The sequence below is a fragment of the Ylistrum balloti genome, unplaced genomic scaffold, assembly GCF_031769215.1.
Source record: "Ylistrum balloti isolate Yb309-2 unplaced genomic scaffold, AGI_CSIRO_Ybal_v1 Utg369834, whole genome shotgun sequence".
In the NCBI taxonomy this organism is placed as follows: Eukaryota; Metazoa; Mollusca; class Bivalvia; order Pectinida; family Pectinidae; genus Ylistrum; species Ylistrum balloti.
In genome coordinates, this window is record NW_026781995.1 from 89,472 (window position 1) to 113,526 (window position 24,055).

Consider the following 24,055-nt stretch of genomic DNA (forward strand, 5'->3'; position numbering starts at 1 on the left):
TACGTCTGGATATAACAGGAGGATAAGGCTGGACATAATGGGGGGATACGGCTGGACATAACGGGGGGATACGGCTGGACATAACGGGGGGATAAGGCTGGACATAACGGGGATACGTCTGGATATAACAGGAGGATAAGGCTGGACATAATGGGGGGATACGGCTGGACATAACGGGGGGATAAGGCTGGACATAATGGGTATACGGCTGGATATAACAGGAGGATCAGGCTGGACATAACGGGGGGATAAGGCTGGACATAACGGGGGGATAAGGCTGGACATAACGGGGGGATAAGGCTGGACATAACGGGGATACGTCTGGATATAACAGGAGGATAAGGCTGGACATAATGGGGGGATACGGCTGGACATAACGGGGGGATAAGGCTGGACATAACGGGGGGATACGTCTGGACATAACGGGGGGATAAGGCTGGACATAACGGGGGGATAAGGCTGGACATAACGGGGGGATACGGCTGGACATAATGGGGGATAAGGCTGGACATAACGGGGATACGGCTGGATATAACAGGAGGATAAGGCTGGACATAACGGGGGGATAAGTCTTGACATAACGGGGGGATAAGGCTGGACATAACGGGGGGATAAGGCTGGACATAACGGGGGGATAAGGCTGGAAATAACAGGGGATAAGGCTGGACATAACAGGGATACGACTGGACATAACGGGGATACGGCTGGATATAACAGGGGGTCATGGCTGGACATAACAGGGGGATACAGCTGGACATAACGGGGGGATACGGCTGGACATAACAGAGGGATATGGAGGCGGCAGCAGTATAGTCCAAACAAATCCGTTTTACTGTCCATACTAGGCATTTATATAAACATGAACACATACATATTTTTATAGATTAGACAGATATAATACATATTTTATTTCAAACTATTCTGTTTCATTTATCACAGCTAATAAAAATACAAGTGCCGCATTTGATGAAATTATAAACCAATGCAGATATGGTAATGAAATCTATTACTTTGTAAAGAATTTTTTTACGTTTTTCATTATCAAATACCGGGTAAGTAAAATTTAATGTTAAATGTCAGTTGGTGATGTTTATAAGAACATCAAATACGGCTTATATGTATTATGTTGGCACAGATTGAATTTATATATATAATGTTGACACGTGAAAAAAAAAACTATTATGCAGGTCTCTGCAAATATTTGTCAGCCACATTTTGCAGACACTGGTTCTATTTAAACACAATATTTACAATCAATTAAATCGCGTTGAAACTGTTTAATGTCCGATATAGTTAGTTACAATTCCTTAATGCTTTATAACCGATGAAGGAAAATATAACTAGAAAGGTCGACATACCTAGCAGTATGAAAATCACCAGAATTTTGAAAAACTGAAATATCACAATGCGCAATGATGAAAAACATCACTCCAGTTTATAGAGTTTCAACATTATCTGTGTTAATGACACAGACTTGAGTATTATCCTCTAGCATTTTACTACCCTTAAGGATGGTGTCCTGAATGTGTCAAATATTCATCAACAGCATAGGTAATACAATTGTGTATACAATTTTCAACAGCTAAATCATTACACTGGATGAAGTGATGAGTCCATATATGCAAAACCAGAAGTACGTATAAATTTATGTAATAAAGGTGTTACAGTATGTTACAGACTTTATGTGACTAATGATATGAATGATTCACAGAAAAACCTGATCCAGGGAATTTAATAGTCGTCTAGTTTGTAAATGATATATATATATAAAAAACAAAAACAAAAAAAATATGGAAATTTTTGAATTGGAAAAAAAATTGGCAGTGAAAGTGCAAGTCGGCTTAAAAATGAGAGTAATTTCTTCCTTTTCTGACATTGAAATAAACGTGGGATAGGAAAATGAAAGAAAAAATATGAGAGGTACCGTTTTATAACATTGCAATGGTTTTTGTTAAAGACCCCATTTATCACAAAATCACAATTTTACGTTTGTTTTTATGGATTATACGAACAAATAGAGAACAATGTTCTATTTTGATAATTTAGTATATAATTCGGACAATTATCTCAAATAGGTATGCTTTAAAACAAACGCCTTAAAGAAGCTTGTTCACTAATACATCATATAGATATATTCCTAAATGACGATTAAAGAAGTCACAGCCACCTTTCATTTCAGCGTAAATGCTGCAGTTATCTCCAAGTTAGGTTAGCATTTTCATAATATGATGCTTACCAAGGTTTAAATTACGCATGTAGTGAATTGTATTTCTCTAATCTGTTCAATTAACTACTGTTCATATTTGCTTACATTTTCAAAACCTGTTTCCCTACTGAAGGACACAGGCTTCAGACCTCGCTTGACTAGTTTGCCTCGTTAACCTCACCGCGGTGGATATCATTTGCCGTGAAGGAGGTCGTCTGTTCTCTGTCCTGGCGCTCTGTATGCGTGCTGACAATCTCACCAGGTCCGGAGTCTTACACGTCATCCGTCGGATATCCTCTTTAATGAGATGCTTTTCGCAAGATCTGCTCGAATCTGGTACGTGTTGTCGACTAGGAAAGCGTTCAATCAAATCTTTAACTGGGTCAGAAAGTTCTAAGATAAGACAAAGGACCAAAATTCGCCCATCCTCACACCCAACAACCACTGTTGTATCATCAGCACCTACAGTTAAACAAGTTGCCCGTCCATGCACGAACATGTGACCTTTCAAAAACCCATCATAAGAACGTGTCACAATAACTTCCCTGTAATTGGATGAAAGTCCAACAACATATCTTCCATCCAATGCCAAGCGTGCAGTGTTTGGAGCGAACTCCGTTTCTGACCGACATTTTGTCATGTAATTACTCCCGCTGTAAACGTTCGTCTTATCATCGAGAACAACGCTAAACTTGGAAGAAAATTGTATGTGGTTAATGTCGGTGGTTGGTTCAAGGAAAGATGGAATATGTTTGAGACAAACCTCTTTCTCAACGTTGTATAGCAATGCTCCCTTTTCAATGGTCTGTGGTCTGACAATACCCAACGTGGCGTCGAACGTGTAGCTCTCCACATTATTTCCATAAATGAGAAAGACATTGTCATTCTCAACGGGAAAAGCGTCAAGAAACTGTGATGTTTCGTTTGCGTCCGGTAAAGCATTCTGAACTCTTAGGAATATACACTCATTCCCATCATTTGAGAGATCTCTGACAAGAAGGCGTATTTCATGCCAGCGAACCGACTCCATAAAAGATTCCGGACTCTCTTTCTTCATACAGGTCTGCACGACACACATGAAATAGTTGGTCATATCTGTGGTTAGAATTTTTGGATCAGAAACAAATTCCGTGTTTTTTGGAAAGTCAAGAGATGCACTGCTGCCCGAGTCTGGTTGAAGAAGGACAAGGTTGTAGACGTTTTCTGTCCAGTCGAATTGTGAATATTTGTGACAAGCGGTCATCAAACATAGCTGGCTGTTCTTACTGAAAACTACAAACCTATTATTCTGAAGGTGATATACCTTCCTGTTGGCTGCCATGTCCCAGAGAATGTCATCTCTTAAAGTCTTCCACTCAGCATTGTCATCATCTTGGTCTGGTGTTCGATATGCACGGGTGAGTATGTACCGACCGTTTGGTGAAAATGATACTTCTTTGATTTGGTCTTCTGATTCTAGACTATGTTGAATAATATCTGTTACTCGACCGTCGTCCATGCTCATCACCTTCGCCTCAGGCACTCGACTTTCATATGCCACTACCTGTCCAGATTCAGATGAGACGGCTAAACCTATCACAGGGCCTGGAAAAACCTCGTTGGAATGGAGAATGTCTGAATCTAAGTTGTCTAAATTCCAAACCTGAAACGAATTATCTTCCAGAAGACTGACGCACTTGTTCACCGCTTCTGATGTGAACATCTTTGTGATGGGAGACACAGACGCCTGAAGAACACGAAGTGGCTCGCCATTATGGGCGCACCAAACTGCAAGATACGTGTAACGTGATGCCACTATAAGTTCATCATCAGGTGTAAATCCAGCTCCAGTGTATTGAGACAATGGATCAACAAATATTCCGTTTGGGAGTTGTTGATACTTTCTGATGATCTTCTCCGTATCAACATTCACTTGGTGCAAGCATTTTGCAGATCGCACCAGTAAGTATTTCTCGGTGTGTGAAAGAATGCACTCTTTTGTCTCAAGATCCGTAAGAATACAGTTAGTTTTGTATTTCCTATTGAAAATATCAAAGAATACAGATTCAACCATCTTGCTCCGGGTGAGGACAAAACATGTGAGAGACTTACTGATAAAGATAATATCCTGTGGGACGTCACTTGTTTGTGCCACGCATCGTCTCTCCATAAGAGGTAATTCATACAGTATCAACGTTCTCCCGGAGTTAAATGTTAAATGAGTATCATTAGGATTGATTGCAACCGCGTGCGTATGGAAGCTGAACTTGTGCAGAAGGACGCACCTTGTCAGATCAATGACGTATGGACCTGCTCCTTTTTCTATTGCAAACACCAGATACTTGTTGGACACTTCCAGGTCAGACATGGTACCAAGTCCATATTCAACTTTTCCGTGCAATTCCCCACAGTCTGACTTAAAGATTTTGACTGAGCGATCGTTTTGGAAAACGTTCAGGTATTTGCCGTTTCTTGTTGGGTGAATTTCTCCTACTGGCATCATCATGTCTGGGCGTGGATCACCTCGCGATAATTCCCACACCCTAACCCTTGAGCTGTAATAAGGTTTCGCCGTCAACAGAATGCCATCCTCGCTTGAGAATACATCGATATCTACTGGACAATACACGTTTCCGCCTACGTCGCATTCGTACTGCAGCGGACCACCCGGGGCACTGTATATCTGACATTTGGGCACCAATGGACATAACCTCTGTTCTGCAAGGTCGCATTGACGTATAAGCTGTTTGATGTACGGATAGGTCTTGATGTGTGGAATCAGTCGTCCACTTAACTCAACTCCTAACGCGTTTAAATCCATCTCCAGGGCTGATCCTGACATTCTTAGAGCATCACCAACCAACGCTGTCTGTCTGTCCTCAAACATGTCGATGTCTGTCAACAGCTGTTGCAACGAAGATGACTTGATGCGGTAATACAAATGATCGAAGTTGCAGAAAGTTTGTTCGCGAAGGTCGTCATATCGTTCGCTCTTCATTAAACTGTATGGAAGCTGTGTCATCTTACGATGATTGTATCGTTCATCCACTTCTGACGTCCCAAATAAGTGAGGTTGCTTTGGGAGTAATCGACACGCTTCACTCTCGGAGTTGGCAATATTCCGTTTCGTCAAGATCACCGATGGATAGTGGAATGGTTTTTTCCTTGCTCCACTCCACTTCCCCATGTAGTAATCAGCAATGTTTGAATGAAGCTGCTTTGAGAATTTCTCGTCGCTGAGATAGCGGTTTTCTGCCACACATGAAAATAAGGGACATTTCCAAAACATGACTAAAATGCCATCCATCTCTCGTTCTTCGATATAGCCGTCTAGTTCGTGTTTGATGACACTGAATAGCCTCGGAAGGAATCGTCTAATAGGTGGGTGCCATTCTACGTATAAATTACTTAAGAGCACATCGTCGACTGAAAGTATATCGAGAAGTTCGTTCTCACTAAGTCCTGCCTTCGAAGCCGTGATATAGCCTAACACTGTGGATACAAGAGTTAGACCATGCTTCTGCTCCAGTCGATCTAACATGGACTCCACGATCTCCTCGACACAAGATCCCAAGAGTGTGTTATTTGGGTCATCGAACGACCTCCATCGACAAACCTCACTGGAGACCAATGTGACATACAATGGCAGTGTAGACTCTTTAAAGGCATCCTTTATTGTTTTCCATTGGTCGTACGTCACTGCGAGTTCGCGGGCATTCATCAGGAGTTTGACGATATCCTCACAGTCCGTGGAACTGAATGGTGTTAGTTCGTAGATATTTGTGGGACATTTATTTGTTAAACGTTGTAAGGTGTCCTTGCTTTCCATACTTGTGGTGACAACAATTTTAATGTTGGCTGCTACACGAGAAGGGAGCCATTCCAGTTTGTGTCCATTATCACATGTAGACAAAACGTCCAACGAATCTAACAGAATAATGATCATACCCCCAAACTCGCCACGTTGAAGTAGATCAATAAAATAGAGCTTTAACGTCTTATAATCACTAGGGACTTCATGACGATATTTCCCCATGGCGAAAGCAAGTTGGTGACACACAGAGAATAACAACTGCTGAGCTGACAGCGTCTTCTGAGTTTTCCCTAAAAATCTACAGATGATGGATGTTCTCATAGCTAGATCGTTGTTCTGTATCGCAACGTTGATGTCTAAGGCGATTTTTGCCATGACTGATGACTTTCCACTCCCAGCTTCGCCGGTGATGATTAAAGGCTGGTCTGTTTCCGACAGCAAATACTCTTTGACGGCAGCTAGGATATCCGTGCGACCATGAAAGTTAGGACACATTTTAGTTGCAATATTATAGTGTTGTAACACTTCGTTGTAAAGTTCATCTTCTACTAAAGGGTCCCGTTTCTCCATTGCTCTGTCGACTAGCGTTTTCACAGAGGTGAACATTTTTCTAGATAAAGTTTGCAGATATTGCTCCCGTTTTGGATTTTTCAAACCATTTCCTGTCCATTCGATTTCAGTTTCAGTAATATTAGCACTAGGAAGAAGATATTTCAATGTTGATTTGAGGTCATCAAGTTCCTGTACACTTGCAGTATCAACTTCATTGGTGATCGGATCAATATCTATGTATTCGCTATTGGCAGTGTCTTTCATTATCTTGTCCGTATTGCTGAAATTCCTAATATAAATCAAGCTTTTATCTGCTCTGCATTCAGATGACAGTTCGTAAAGCCCTTCCATGTGTAAATCTGAAAAAGTAAGAGAAATCAATCACCTAAATAAAAGTTTCATTTTGCTGTCAGACTTTGTTGACAGTCCGTAATGTTTTTATGGCGTGATTTCAAACTCGACTAAAATGGACTGATTGTAATTATAGAGTACTCTGTAGATTATTGTAGAAGTTATACCTGAAGCTTGGTATTTCTGATAGGCTGTCTCGTTGATTGATTTTTCCTTAAGACACAGATCTGCCCCGGTCGTTAGTAAATGTTGTAACCTAGCCAAAGTGTCGGCGCTGGCAGGGATGGTACATCCTACAAGGAAAAAACGACAGTTATTATACATGTGATGTCGTTACCTTCAATTATATATAGCATCATTAAAGCACATTATCCATCACAACTATGCACTGTATTGATGATTTTCTTTGTAATTTAATCCGATCATTTCTATTTTTTTATAAGCAGATATTCAAATGCACATGAATTCAAAGGATGTTTTGGCATACGTGCCAAACGACAGCTGATTAGGGTTGGAAGGAGTAAAAAAGAATGGATTTTAAAAGTAAATTTTCAGACATAGTTAATTAGCAAAGGGACTAATGGCTCAACACTCAATCAATATTTGTATTATGCATGCCTGTGTATGGTGAAGGACATACATTTATATTGACGTCATACATAATGTTGTCAATGAGTTATGGGAAGAGTCGTTGTCAATGAGTTATGGGAAGAGTCGTTGTCAATGAGTTATGGGAAGAGTCGTTGTCAATGAGTTATGGGAAGAGTTGTTGTCAATGAGTTATGGAAAGAGTCGTTGTCAATGAGTTATGGGAAGAGTCGTTGGAAGAGTCGTTGTCAATGAGTTATGGGAAGAGTCGTTGTCAATGAGTTATGGGAAGAGTCGTTGTCAATGAGTTATGGGAAGAGTCGTTGTCAATGAGTTATGGGAAGAGTCGTTGTCAATGCGTTATGGGAAGAGTCGAAATGTGGCACATTTGACAATATCATTGTCACATCAAAACAAAGCAGTTTCCTTTACGGTCTCACTGGGTTTCCAGTACTGTTGTATTGAGGCGACAAATGTAAATATAATTTGATATTGATGTTAACTTACCCATGACGTCGACAGGGTCGGTTAAACGACGTAATACTGGTGTGACGTTTCTATCCTCTCTGTAGTACGTCTCCAACAGAGTGACGTCATGGCCGTTGTTGACCAAAGCCTCGTAGATTCTCTCGAACTCTGACCCGGGTATCTCTTCAGGAGGAAGATAACGTCTGTGCTTTTGACCAACCAACCCCTGTATAGAAATAATTAACATCAGTAAAACCGAGAATAGAAAATGATTTTATTCAACACATCTGTAACCTGTAAGAATCAGGAAGAAAAAGAGAAGTGAAGTGACCCACGGTTATTCTTTTAACTAATTAGTAATATATTGATAACGAATATATGTTCTTGACCAGATCATCGGTCTTTTTCTTTTGACAAGCAGACAACTTCTCTGGCTTATACTTGAGATCGACATTAACAAAACAGTATAACGAAGATAGAGAGGTGTACAATGATGAAGATTACATACCAAGAAGACTGGTCCCATGGAGGTTTGCCGGCAATGACGAATTTCACGAAGACAGATATTTTCAGTTGGCATGGGAACCATACCTTCTGTGTTAGCTCCCCACTTCAGGTCAACAGCCTGCGTGTAAAACAAAATGGCAATTTTCAATATGAATGATTATCATAGTCAATCCACCTAAAAAAATCCCTACATTATGTCTTTTTTATACATTCTCACTATTTCCCCAACTCCTACTGTGTTAATTATATTGGAAGCGGCTTTACCTGGAAGTCGACACCATACTGATCTCGGCAATATTCGCGCAGATCAGGATACACGTGCAGCATGAACGCTGTCCTCTCAGCCTCCGTATCTGTAACATAATGAACTCTTGTTATGTTCGTTTCCTTAACAACCGCGTGATAACAAAGGCAGAAACACGATATCCATCTTGTAACATGAACATGAAATATTGTACTCATTTTCTATGTGACAATTTACTGTGGACAGTTAGCGTTGTCAATAGCACAAATATCATTGTAAAGACGATAGCTTTTAAGAAACTTGCTAATCTATTATATATTCCCAGATTTAAGGACGTACCATATCCGGCGGAACTGACGTAAAGCCTGACAGTTTTCGGAGAGAGTTTGGGGATGTCAGCCACAGGCAGACCACCCATCAACAACTTTCCTACTGTTTCCCTCTGTTCTTTTTCGAGGTGATCGTAGCGGAGCGGGGCCTCCAATATCGCCCGCTTCTGATGAGTCTGATCACTCTCAATAACATCATCGAGATGGCGGTACCGGAAGTGACATTCCGAACCTTCATTGGAAGGACAAAAAAAATCTATTATTGACAAATATCTATCTTAAGTTTCATTATCACAAGACGTTGTCTGTTGATAGTGGTAGCCATTTAAATGTCTTTTTTAAACATCATCTCTAACAAATATCACTCGCACCAATTCATCACATTTTTATAACGGGGACAAAGAGTAAATTATTATCTATTTATATTCGTGTTGTTTGGTACCGATATTGAAACTGTTTATTGTTTTATCTGTTCTCATTTGATGACAGGCTGTTCTCGGTGAATATATTTATTACAAATTTGCTGCATGCTAAATCTGCTCGTCCTCTCTGTGGTCCGCTCATTTAAATACTTGGTCCTATTTTAGATTGTTGATACAGGACGAGATAGGTACATAGATGTGTACCGAAGTTTCTGTGACAAACGGTAAACAATAACGACTTGAAGTACAATCACACCCAGACCATCAGATCTTAACACCTTGTTGACGTTTGGCAGTGATAACACTTTCTCCTTTACTCTCGTCCGTATTGAACGAAGACAAATATTTGGTTTAGGCGAGACTATATCAAATCACATACCTGAGGCGTTTAACACCAACTTGGTGATATGGATTAGATTGTATGCTCAACGGTCATAGATGATTTTTTATTTAATTCAAAAGGCTTTGCACGGATTGGAATAGATCCATTTCCTCTTTGTTGGAGTTAAAAAACTTGCTTTCAGATAATTCTGTGACCTTTGGCCTTGCACGTGTATGTACGATACTGGCTACAATATGCATGTCTATCAGAATCTTTAAATATATGACAAGTATGTTGTTAAAACCGTCATTATTTGACAAACGAAATAATTTATCAGAAAAGGGAGAAGTTTTACAGATTTGTTTTACGTTACTTCCTTCAATTTGTTAACTTCACATATCACAGGGCGTATAAAAACCACACATTAAAATAGCCCAGTTATATTGTACAGAAATATCTATCTTTCACTTAAGGATAACAATATATTCTTAATATACATCTGGACTGCAAACTCTTCATAAGTCACACGTGTATCTATTTATAGCCTGTGCGTAATGAAATGTGATGCAGTGTACTGTTTCTAAGGGAAGACAAAATATAAACATTAAACAAATTAATCAAAAAAACAAAATTCAAACCGTCTATAAAATGATTTTGGAATTTGGTAAATATCTAAGATCACTTCTTTAAATATATTCGGGCACATTAGGTCATTTAAGCAATGAATGATATCACAAGGCACTGTATATATATCGGCCGGGAGTCTGGCCAATCCATTTGTTTTGTGCAATATAATTAAATACACATGAAGGTGTTTTGTGTACATATTTTATGAATTCTTATCAAAATGTTGACATTGTATATGTAACACAGAACTTATTCCAGTCTAAGAGGTTTTAGTATGGGGTGCATGTATCAATAACGATACATTCACCATAGAAAATTTAAATCTATTTCGATAATGCTGAATCATGTTTACCTACAACATCACATATAACAATACACAATTGTTTCCTAAATATTTACTTTATTGATTTTAAATTTACTCGTTCTTGGTAAAGAAAAAATAGGTATTGTTCTCCAAAAGCTATAAACATATTATGTTATAGTCACCGTAGATTTTACAGGGCGGAAAGCGTTCAGATTTCTTTATATTACCCGACCTCGTGATACTTATCCAGGCAGCTGTGTGAACCTGAAACAGGTCTTTGTTGGTGACATTAATACAATATTGTTATAATGGATTCGAGGAAATGAACTACTTTCATTAACATAAGAATGGAGATTTGTAACCTCTGACTTTGTCCTACTTTTTTTCACACGCATGTTCTAGGTATGATGCACTTCTCTAATCATGACTTTTGTTTACACCACTACAACATTTTAAGGTCATCGCCCCCTTGCCGCTATGGTCAAGCACCGACTTAACATTCAGTAGTAAGTCGTCGGTGTAAATATCAACTTTATTCAAAAAGGAAATACGTTGCTGCTTGGTCGGAATACTTACCTTAAAAGATTACAAGATAAAAATATCATGTTCAGATAAATCTCCTATTGTTTTATCCGTATTTCAATTTTCAATAATTGTTTTCAAAGTATATCCTACTAGTTTGATATTATCATGTGAAGTTCATCGTTCGAACAATTCGTAATTTGTAATATTCGCTGTTTCTATGTCCTCTTGTAAGTGTGTATGAGAGACTTATTAAAAATCTTGAATAAACAGTTAAGCTACACATACACCAGATAAATTACATATATCAAAACAACAAATATCCCAGCCTGCGAAAAGATTACTAGAAACCACACATTAACAGATGAAAGCCATATAACTAACTTTGCCTAGTACTTGATGTTCCATTTGTTTGGGGTTTTTTTGTTCATATTTAATATATGTATGAAAGCTTCTTCTTTTATCAAAATATAACTTTAATGAAAAAGGAATTATTCGTTATTACTTATGTACATTTTCTTTTTTTCTGTCCTTTCCTCCATCTTTTCTTATCGCTCTCTCTCTCTCTCTCTCTCACTCTCTCTAGAAACAGTACAAAGCAACATTTTTTCAACTCTTGAAATCATGAATCTGCCTTGCTTCAGTTACATGCCATGTATAAGATTATAAGTATATGCTAAAATATATGATTTCTCGTTTATTTAAAAATACAGAATATTCAAAATGTGATTTCTCTTGTACTGCTGTAAAAAATTCAAAAATAAAAAAGAAAATACAAAAAAGTATCTATTTTAATTTCAGAAAATAAAAAGTAAGCTAGGTACCAGAATAGAGAATAGTTGACTAGGATTAAAGTTTTTACTACTGACTAAGAAAAGATCACTTCGGTCAGCTATTAACTGTTTGTAATATCGCCTCAATATTCATTTAAATAAGATGCCAATAAATATCGGACATATAGCTGTTATCAAAATCAGACGTCAGTGTGATTTTGATATTCAGCCGTGTGACCAATGATTTCTATTAACAAATAATATCTGACACCTTTCTAAATATATATACATAACTGGAAACATATATGGTTTACTGGGTGGGGGGGGGGGGCATGCACTGATTCCTGTCATACAATATATGTTGTAATGTCGTGATAATGCTGTATTCGTTACTTCTAAAGAACTATAAAGCATTATTAAACACGTAATCTATCTAATCCCACTTAATCCTGGGTAAGCGGGTTATCGCTACAAACAGATTATGTTCGTCCAGATCCACGACAAACTTAGAAACCAATCAAGCGGTAAATTATATCTCACCATGAAATCAATTGATTTTATTATTGATTTCTTATCTACTTCATATTTAATCAACCCTGAAAATGTCAAAATTTGAATCGCCTTAGACTGCTTATTACACCAGACATAAACTTATACACAGCACAGGTTATTTACTACACAGGTAAACCTAATTCTACCTCGACAAATATCTGTCTGGAGGGGTTTAGATTTTTTCAGCATAAAAAGTTTCGTATATCAGAAGTTTGCTCAGTTCTTTCACAGGTGATAATTCAAATCATCAAACATATCAATATGTTGTTTATCGTGGATTTCTACGGCACAGTACGTCAGTTTATATCACACAAAACACGACAGGTCATATAACTAAAGGTAGCATATGTACCATGGTCATAAATTGGTAGTGCGTTAAAAACAAATTGGCGTGTTCACAAGCTGATCACTGTCAAGATGTACTCCAATTGGGTAATAACATCAAATTTTCAATAAAGATATGAAACCTAGAACAAACGTTCTAATACTGTAATACAATACTGTATAATAATCAACACAGACAATAAGAAAAGATGCTGGATGTGAATGGTTGGCGGTAACAGGTACAGAATGCCGATTTTAGTGTTTAACAATAGATAGTTATCAGATTTTAGATCATCATAGGAAGCTACTTCATTCTGGTCTATATTTGGGAAACATGTCAGAGTGTTTATCCTATCACAGACAGGACAAACGCTAAATTTCAGCAACACCTTTCAAAATCGCCATTTCACAGTTAGCATCTGATAGGAAAACTGTATTTGAATGGTCAATGGATTCATTAACAAATCTATGACGTATAAAAAAGCCAATGATAGTGTTAATGCCCTAGCAACTCTTAATTATATAAAAACAATACTTTGTTCTATAAGGGAAATGATTTTGTAACAAATTGCAGATTAATGGACAAAACCGCGGAGATGTCTACTTGACAAAGAGGCTGTATCGACATGTTAATTGAGATCACCCTAAGGACTAAGGCGTACCCATAGTTATATTCTATATTTCTATACAGAAGGTCAGTTTCTCTTTATCCCAGTCCTCCGAGTCTATAGACAGGAATCAATGTGAGCAAACACGGTTGCTGGTGCCATTATGATGTCGTGAGGATAAAGAATACAAAACAAAAATACAAATAGCAGAAACAAAAACAAAACAAAACATGTTACATAAAAAAAAAAACAAATACCTGTACCAGAACGACACAAACAAAAACGACCTGTTCCTGTCATTTTGGTGGATAAGCTTATGTCGGATTGACAAATATCGATTAGGACTTCGTGGTGGGATAGATATATAAAACATGCACGTGTACATGAACTGATTAATCATATCTATGTTATACCTACCGCTAACATAGGTATATCGATATGTAATTAACAACAGTTAGACGTATCGACCCTGTGTATCAGATCACGGGCCAAGGAAGGATAGTAGACAAGGCGACCCTATTGTAGGTATCAGACCCTACTGATTAATGAGGAGATATATAATTTATAATTAGCAGTAAATAATTGTGCATATACCACACACACAAAACTGTGATAATGCTGAATAATCCTCGGTCCGGTACAGCCTTAGTAGACCGTTAGGTCTATATAACCCCCGGACCGGCACAGCCTTAGATAGTCAGTTAGGTCTATATAACCCCCGGACCGATACAGCCTTAGTAAACAGTTAGGTCTATATAACTACCGGACCGATACAGCCTTAGTAGACCGTTAGGTCTATATAACCCCCGGACCGGTACAGCCTTAGATAGTCAGTTAGGTCTATATAACCCCCGGACCGGTACAGCCTTAGTAAACAGTTAGGTCTATATAACTACCGGACCGATACAGCCTTAGATAGTCAGTTAGGTCTATATAACCCTCGGACCGGTACAGCCTTAGTAGACCGTTAGGTCTATATAACCCCCGGACCGGTACAGCATTAGTAGACAGTTAGGTCTATATAACTACCGGACCGGTACAACCTTAGTAGACAGTTAGGTCTATATAACTCCCGGACCGATACAGCCTTAGTAGACAGTTAGGTCTATATAACCCCCGGACCGGTACAGCCTTAATAGACAGTTAGGTCTATATAACCCCCGGACCGATACAGCCTTAGTAGACAGTTATATCTATATAACAGTTAGCATCTGATAGGAAAACTGTATTTGAATGGTCAATGGATTCATTAACAAATCTATGACGTATAAATAAGCCAATGATAGTGTTAATGCCCTAGCAACTCTTAATTATATAAAAACAATACTTTGTTCTATAAGGGAAATGATTTTGTAACAAATTGCAGATTAATGGACAAAACCGCGGAGATGTCTACTTGACAAAGAGGCTGTATCGACATGTTAATTGAGATCACCCTAAGGACTAAGGCGTACCCATAGTTATATTCTATATTTCTATACAGAAGGTCAGTTTCTCTTTATCCCAGTCCTCCGAGTCTATAGACAGGAATCAATGTGAGCAAACACGGTTGCTGGTGCCATTACTCTGTCGTGAGGATAAAGAATACAAAACAAAAATACAAATAGCAGAAACAAAAACAAAACAAAACATGTTACATAAACAAACAAATACCTGTACCAGAACGATACAAACAAAAACGACCTGTTCCTGTCATTTTGGTGGATAAGCTTATGTCGGATTGACAAATATCGATTAGGACTTCGTGGTGGGATAGATATATAAAACATGCACGTGTACATGAACTGATTAATCATATCTATGTTATACCTACCGCTAACATAGGTATATCGATATGTAATTAACAACAGTTAGACGTATCGACCCTGTGTATCAGATCACGGGCCAAGGAAGGATAGTAGACAAGGCGACCCTATTGTAGGTATCAGACCCTACTGATTAATGAGGAGATATATAATTTATAATTAGCAGTAAATAATTGTGCATATACCACACACACAAAACTGTGATAATGCTGAATAATCCTCGGTCCGGTACAGCCTTAGTAGACCGTTAGGTCTATATAACCCCCGGACCGGCACAGCCTTAGATAGTCAGTTAGGTCTATATAACCCCCGGACCGATACAGCCTTAGTAAACAGTTAGGTCTATATAACTACCGGACCGATACAGCCTTAGTAGACCGTTAGGTCTATATAACCCCCGGACCGGTACAGCCTTAGATAGTCAGTTAGGTCTATATAACCCCCGGACCGGTACAGCCTTAGTAAACAGTTAGGTCTATATAACTACCGGACCGATACAGCCTTAGATAGTCAGTTAGGTCTATATAACCCTCGGACCGGTACAGCCTTAGTAGACCGTTAGGTCTACATAACCCCCGGACCGGTACAGACTTAGTAGACAGTTAGGTCTATATAACTCCCGGACCGATACAGCCTTAGTAGACAGTTAGGTCTAGATAACTCCCGGACCGATACAGCCTTAGTAGACAGTTAGGTCTATATAACCCCGGACCGGTACAGCCTTAATAGACAGTTAGGTCTATATAACCCCCGGACCGATACAGCCTTAGTAGACAGTTATATCTATATAACTTCCGGACCGATACAGCCTTAGTAGACAGTTATATCTATATAACTTCCGGACCGGTACAGCCTTAAAAGACAGTTAGTCTTTATTAACCTTTATCATATAATAATACAAATATGCTTCCTTTAGCTGCTTTTTACGAAAATCTTATGCCGTCATAACCTATTATCATGTCTACTATTATACGTGTAGATTCGTGTCTTTACTAGAAAGCTGGAGATCGCCGCGACCAGTCGATTACTCGAGAAAGACAATTTTCAGACATCACTTATTGTAATAAGTGCATACCATGTGTATGTTTCAATATTAATTGATTTTTCGAATTAAATGTTGAGAACTTTTCTTCTATAATTATACATACATTTTCAGTAACACAGTAACAACATCATCATCTGGTTGGTATTTTTTACTAGCCAATCCCCTACTAGTGCATAAGGGGATATCGGCTCGATAATTTCATTAAAATCCCCATGTGTCTAGGATTATACCCTTCGATTTTACGACAAAAGATCTATATTTTCATGACAAATGACCGTATTTAGAAATCAAGGTCCACACCTATCGTTGTAAAAGACATTAGGCTTGGAAGACAGTGCCTTCAAACTTTGATTTCAAAGTCTGACAAAACCGCCCATGTATTGACGATGAAGAAATCCTTCACCCTGCTGGTGTAGTGGCTGACCTTGGTGACCTTTACTGGTGATCTACAAGGATACAGATAAGCCACATAGGTCGCTGTTGGATTGCAAACATTCATAAACATCTAAGAGACTTCTCTTGAATGAGGCTTTGAAAAATCTCCCGTCTTAGGCCGAAATCGGTATCAGCGCACCAAAGTACAGATGGTTTTGTAGAGGTTTTATGTGATTAAAACGTCATTCCGATAAACCTACTGTTTATACTTACAAGGTAATGTCTGCCCTAACTATGGTATAGAATCATTTTAAACTACTTTACAAGATTGAACAAAAACGCACAAGTGAATAGCACCTATCAATGTGACAACGGATCACATTACTAAATGGTTAAATTAATAAAAGGCTTTTTCAATTATCTACATAGGCAAAATATTTCAAATTGGTGGATTTCAATGATTCAAATATGTCCTTTTTAAAAAGAATAAAAATAGATAAATTAAAAGACGACACATAATCACACTTAAGCCAATGCTAAATATATCATACTTGGAAGATCGTACAAAAGACACACAGGGGAAGAGGACCTTTTAATACAAATTTAGAGTTAGGAACAGTAGAGTCAAACGTTAAATTAAACTGCATCGTACAGCTGTTCCGTACTGACCTAATTTTATCGACAGGGCCAATAAGAAAAATCCAAAATATATCATATGTCTTAATAAGTTGATGAAATCATGCAAGGCTTCAATAACTAAACCATACAGAACCCTACATCAATGGTCGGCCATGGTAAGTGTTATTTTTCAGATATAAATTACACCTAGGGTCAGCCATGGTAAGTGTTATTTGTCAGATATAAACTACACCTAGGGTCAGCCATGGTAAGTGTTATTTGTCAGATATAAACTACACCTAGGACCAGCCATGGTAAGTGTTATTTGTCAGATATAAACTACACCTAGGGTCAGCCATGGTAAGTGTTATTTGTCAGATATAAACTACACCTAGGGTCAGCCATGGTAAGTGTTATTTGTCATATATAAACTACACCTAGGGTCAGCCATGGTAAGTGTTATTTGTCAGATATAAACTACACCTAGGGTCAGCCATGGTAAGTGTTATTTGTCAGATATAAACTACACCTAGGACCAGCCATGGTAAGTGTTATTTGTCATATATAAACTACACCTAGGGTCAGCCATGGTAAGTGTTATTTGTCAGATATAAACTACACCTAGGGTCAGCCATGGTAAGTGTTATTTGTCAGATATAAACTACACCTAGGGTCAGCCATGGTAAGTGTTATTTGTCAGATATAAACTACACCTAGGGTCAGCCATGGTAAGTGTTATTTGTCAGATATAAACAGACATATCTCAAAATGAAATATCTGTATATATCGTTTATACTGGGTATATCTGTGTACAATATATGTCGTAAATAAAAGGCGTTCCTCTATCATTGTAAGATAATGTCTTAAGACGATATTTTCCTTTCGATGATAAATATTGTGATGACTTGCCATTTACACTTCTACACAAGCGTCAACAGTTCATACACTTTTCACATTACGTTTCAATGTACGCGTTATTCTCGTGTTTTTAATTGTTTAGTATAAACATTCTCAGAGAAGATAAAGGTCCAACTGGAACTTGTGATCAAGTGAAGGAAAGATGACGTCACAGCATATTGGTCTTGTTGTGACATTAATGAACAATAGAACTTTGAATTCATACAGAAACATCAAACACACGAATACAATGTCGAATGCTTTAAGCGTACTGGTAGTTCTAAGGCAATAATTAACCATATACACAGAGAAAATCGGACCAAGTTCTGTTGACATGTTTTGATAACTATTTAATACATTGGTTCGTTCTCAGCATAAAATTTGGGATGAAAGTAAAACTTGTAAAATCGTGTCTTAATCGTCCTTTCTGATTTTAATCACACGAGACGGTTGTAAACCCTTTCATTTCCTACTCGTAAAATACATTAAAATTACTGTGTGCGCTGAGTAGAAATTAATATATGAGTATTAAACTTTTGACGTAAATATTTATATGTACCTCTCAGAGGCGTAGCAATAATGTATGCTTGTATGCTTAAACATACACTCGAATTCCATTGAGATATATTTGCCCTACTTTTTTAACCTTACTGCGCCCCTAGACCCCCTTAACCGGGGCTTCGCCCTTGGATCCTCTCTTGAAAGCATACGCTCCTAAAAATGTTTTGCTACGCCACTGCCTCTGGTTCTGTCATTGAAGAGATCTGATGAATTCCAACATTTCTGTTTTATGACATGCAATACATACAGTATGACTATACTTCTCACAGTGAGATAAACCTAACCAATGTCGATAGTTACACGTGGTGATTGAGAGTGAGAAAGAGCCACTGGCTTTGTCATTACGTATACTATCACAAATACGCGATGTTTCGTTACAGCCCTGAGTTTTATAAGAAACAAAACTGATTTAAATGTGGAGAGAGACGTAAGTCATCCACTTGGAAGTTTATCTGGTTTATTCATTTGCGTCAAGTAAATAAAAACATTAATTTAATCATTCGCGCTTGGTCAAGTCTATTGTGCTCATCAAGTATCTAGTTAATTTTCGATTATTCGCCCCGCCCACCTTACTTCCAGACGACTGTTTTATTCCGTCCTTCCGCATATCTGTGTATCAAAGCTAGTAAGCTAACTACTACTTACAGTGTCCGTCGACGCCATCTGTCGCAAAAATCACAGTCGAATTGTTTGTTTGTACCCTTTCGGACAACATCTCGACGAGTTTTTCGGCACGATCTGTTATCCTCTATATATTCTTAGACCCTCAAAGAGTACTTCCTGGTAGTGACCAAGTCACGACAAAGTTGGACTTCAACAATATCCCAAACCGCCATACTGTTCTGCGTTGTAGAATACCTACACGCACCGTTTTAATACCGCGATAAGGTCCGAGTTTAGCACCAACAGTAGTATCCTTACACATTTATTGACTTCCTTCACGCATTAGAAAGTCAATAGGGTAAACTCATTCACACACGTATGCAAACATTTCAAACTAAAGCAGACTTATATCGACCAACTTTAGCAGCCTCGCCAGTGCACTGATAAAACTGTCATACAAAAACTATTTTTTATTAAAAAATATAAAACACCCACATGTTTTTATAAATCTGTTTAGAAACGAATTGTCCCGGAGATCAATAGTGATATGGGTTGATTACGAACATGTGATAACGTTAGACATTCAACAAACAGACAGAAAAGATTTCTCTGAAAAGCAATTTTCATTTCGATAAGCAGTGTTTGACATTTGGCATAATGAGGGTGCACCATACGAGTTTTACGAATTGTGGGAAAAAACTTTCTTTATGACGACACTTGTATTTGATAACTCGACCTTCGTCGATGTCGACTTTCCATTACCGTACACAATTTTGCCTTGTTTGGATATTCTCTTATTTAAACCAATGCACAGCACACAACTTCATTAAGTAAACAAAATGTTTAGAGTGTATTATAATATGTCAATCCCTATATCATTGAGCGACATTCATCAAGAAAATTTTATTCAAACGTGAATAATAAATGTTTGTATACAGATGTCAGGTTTGGAGGATCGCGTACATATATTCAATGTCTGCCAACGTTTAGAATGTAGTCAGTAGTATTCTATCAACTATACAGAGTCCATTGCTGGTGGCTTTTAAATGGTACCTAGAAGTTGATTTCGGTATAATTTGTCACAATGACAAACACCGGGCTACAAGAGTATATCACACTACACCTTGATTTACATTAATCTGTAATCAAGTCAGTCAGATTATTTTTTCCGGACCGTCAGGTATTAAATACTGTCAGTCCAAACGTGGGAACCACAGAACTATTAGCTGAACACAGGGGCTGTCTATATCATACACAAGGATTGGTTGAAACTTCGAACCATCAGGAGATGTTCATCTTCAATATTAACCTGCATTGGTTTTCATTCCAGTTTCAACGACACCGTCACCCTGTGCTTCAGGCTCGGAATGACTGGACCATAACAATACATTAACTAGGATGGCTAACGAGTGTGACGGTATTGGTTTACAGTTAAACAGGAATACATTTTATTGTCAGTACTAAATAACTATAAAAATCAATAACGTGTTTATCATGAGTTTTCGATAAAATCGAACCAGTAGAAATACAATTTAAAAGACGAAGAGGTGTTTATTGAGGTTGTACGGTAATAGTGATCAGTTTATGATGTAAATATTACAAACCGGAGATTAATTTAAAAGATGGTTGGACACGATCTCCATAAACAAACTTCTGTACAATACACCACTTAACCAGTAATGGCGAAAAGTCAACAACAGATCTAGATGAACTGTTAGTCTCAACTCTTTTGATCATGGACTCGCCCTGTTGCGATAATACCGATATACAATGGTATATGTTCAAGGAGTTTAAAGTGTGTTAATAATGAAATAACATACGTAACGCAAAAGGTATTTCAAACTCGTCAACTAGATCGTTTTATAATTTAGATTCCACGTTTGTCATGGTATATTTGGTCTGTGTTACATTTGTCAATATACAGCTTTTCTATAAGTGTTCTCCTTGCACCCTCGGAGGTATTGTAAATAAAAATGTGCAATAACGTTTGTTTGTATAGTTTTATTGTACATTTAAATGTGAATGATCCGGAGATTGGACGGCCTGTGTTCTGTATATTATATACTCTAAACCTATCTCAATACCAATCACGGATTTATTCTCGATAAACTCGTGCCTAACATTAACGACAATTTTGTGATAATTAGCGTGTAAATGACGGATGGGTAATGCACACATTTACTTATCAAACGGCAATTACACTTTTCGTTGTTTCCTAACTCTTATCATCTACATTTTTTACATTTTTATACAATTGTCTACAACTTAAAACGACTATTTTAAGTAGCTTCGGTTTTTTTTCGCCGCTCCGATTTATCATGAATTAGTCAATTAATCAATCAATTCAGACATGATTAACGGTTCAAATAACGTGGTAGATAACGGATTTACACACACGTCTGATATTGTATATTTTTATACTTAACTAATCTATCAAGTAAACCAGCAGTGTATATTGAATCATCATTAATATGAAATGACAGTCAGAAAAAAATTCTGTCCAAACATAACATACGAGAGTTTTAGTTGTCCGCATCCCTTATTTACTTCTAATGTAACTTTTGTCATTTACATAAAACAAAGCATGGCGACACAACAATGCATTAACTATATCGGGCACCTGACATAATCTGATTTAACTGGGATTTTGATTAGTATATAGTCTGTAATTTCATGCTTTTCACAAAATTCACGAATATCATTAGATAAATCATCTAGGACTTATCATCGACATTTATCTTTAATGAAAACCTTGCGTTGCTGTCATCATTTATCATCTTCTATCACCTAATGAGATATTTCAAAATCCAACTGTACTTCGGCTCAAATAAATCTAAATTGAATTTCAATTTAATGTTGGTTATTTAAGAGTTTAATGTTTATATATGTTTCAGCATGCCTCTGAAAGATTTCACAAAATAGGTGAAACGTTTTGAAGATGCTAATGTATATTTGTGATTAAATTCTATTTTTAAAAAAAATGTAACCTAAATTATTGTTTAAACAAATAATTAAGTAATGCACATGAACACACATATATTAATATCAGTTTATAATTTCATTTCAAGAATATAAAAAATTAAAATATTAGAATGAGCTTAATATACTGTATATTGTAAATAATTGATTACTCTCATAATCCTGTCATGCCATGAATTCGTATATCTAGTAAACATATTAACAAAAGCAAAGTAATTAATGTAATGGTTTAATTAAACATCGTAATCATAAACATTATTAATCGAATTTCACAAACTTTCCTAATACACTTTAATACATTATTACAACTTTTTTCTGAATGCATAAAATTAATATGTAAATAATTACATACCGTCATCTGAAACGCCATTCATCTTCATCTCTTATTATATATATCTCCCGCCTGTGTTACATTGTGCCTTCTCTTCTGTAACACCGATACACTGACAACTATCCGCTATCTATGCCCCGTCGCGGGTTACCAAGGACGCACAAATTCCAACATGGCTGCCTCTTCAAAGGATTTAACTACAATAGGTGTACATTAAAAGCTGTAACAGGCATTCTGTTTGAACAGTGAGGCTCTCTAGAACAACAAATCGGTAATATTGTCAATGCTTCCATTGATGGTGCCCATACTTTCTGTATATTAGTCCTAATATAGATAAATGCTTGAGAGATATATGGTTTCAAAATCTATATCTACGTTTGTGGGGTCGCGGCAGTGGGAATACTGAGGACTAAACACTATTGAAACCCGTTCGAGCTCGACGGTTTAGATTTTAAATGACACAATAAGCGGATGAAATTTCAGTCAGGTCAGTTTTACATTTTAAGTATAACACCTATCTACAAACCGTGAGGTATGAACCGAGTACATTGTATATGTTTTATTGGTACAGTTATATACTACACTGTACCGGTGTACCTGTGTAGATACGGTATAAACATTAATGAGTTGATCAGATACAGTGGTAAACGATAGATACAATGGTCAACCATAATCATCTTTAGATTTGTAACTTCTAGTAAAACATGAGGTGATCGAGAAAAAAACACAAATTCGTAACATCAAAATGAAAACAGTTCAATAAATGTTTATTAGTTTTTACCTATTTTTCGTCAGTACAGTAAATATCTATTCAAAACAAATTTACAATATGCAAAACCGTAAAATATATAATTACAACCACACCAAAAGTTATCTCATGTTACATTCAGTACAGTGTAGAGACGTCTCACATCACATTCAGTAGTACAGTGTAGAGACGTCTCACATTACATTCAGTAGTACAGTGTAGAGAGACGTCTCACATAACATTCAGTAGTACAGTGTAGAGAGACGTCTCACATTACATTCAGTAGTACAGTGTACAGTGTAGAGACGTCCCACATTACATTCAGTAGTACAGTGTAGAGACGTCTCACATTACATTCAGTAGTACAGTGTAGAGACGTCTCACATTACATTCAGTAGTACAGTGTAGAGACGTCTCACATTACATTCAGTAGTACAGTGTAGAGACGTCTCACATTACATTCAGTAGTACAGTGTAGAGACGTCTCACATTACATTCAGTAGTACAGTGTAGAGAGACGTCTCACATTACATTCAGTAGTACAGTGTAGAGAGACGTCTCACATTACATTCAGTAGTACAGTGTAGAGAGACGTCTCACA

General features: G+C 37.4%; 1 protein-coding gene across 1 annotated transcript; it reads right to left on the minus strand.

The window, feature by feature from the left end:
- Window positions 1-2,330: 2,330 nt before the first annotated feature.
- Window positions 2,331-22,755, minus strand: LOC132545253 (NACHT and WD repeat domain-containing protein 2-like). Its single transcript, XM_060208928.1, has 7 exons — window positions 22,728-22,755; window positions 9,049-9,270; window positions 8,730-8,818; window positions 8,467-8,583; window positions 7,998-8,184; window positions 7,070-7,195; window positions 2,331-6,910 (listed from the first exon to the last, which is right to left on the minus strand). The coding sequence occupies exons 1-7, from the start codon at window positions 22,753-22,755 to the stop codon at window positions 2,331-2,333; spliced, it is 5,349 nt and encodes a 1,782-aa protein (XP_060064911.1).
- Between the last annotated feature and the right edge of the window lie 1,300 nt (window positions 22,756-24,055).

What these genes read in the sequence shown, in the direction of transcription:
- LOC132545253 (XM_060208928.1), bottom strand. Translation starts at nt 22,755, where the DNA reads ATGAAGATGAATGGCGTTTCAGATGACG. An exon ending in AGTATGGTGTCGACTTCCAG is followed by an intron (nt 8,584 to 8,729) that starts GTAAAGCCGCTT and finishes TTTTACACGCAG; the next exon opens with GCTGTTGACCTGAAGTGGGG. An exon ending in CCATGGGACCAGTCTTCTTG is followed by an intron (nt 8,185 to 8,466) that starts GTATGTAATCTT and finishes ATTTCTATACAG; the next exon opens with GGGTTGGTTGGTCAAAAGCA.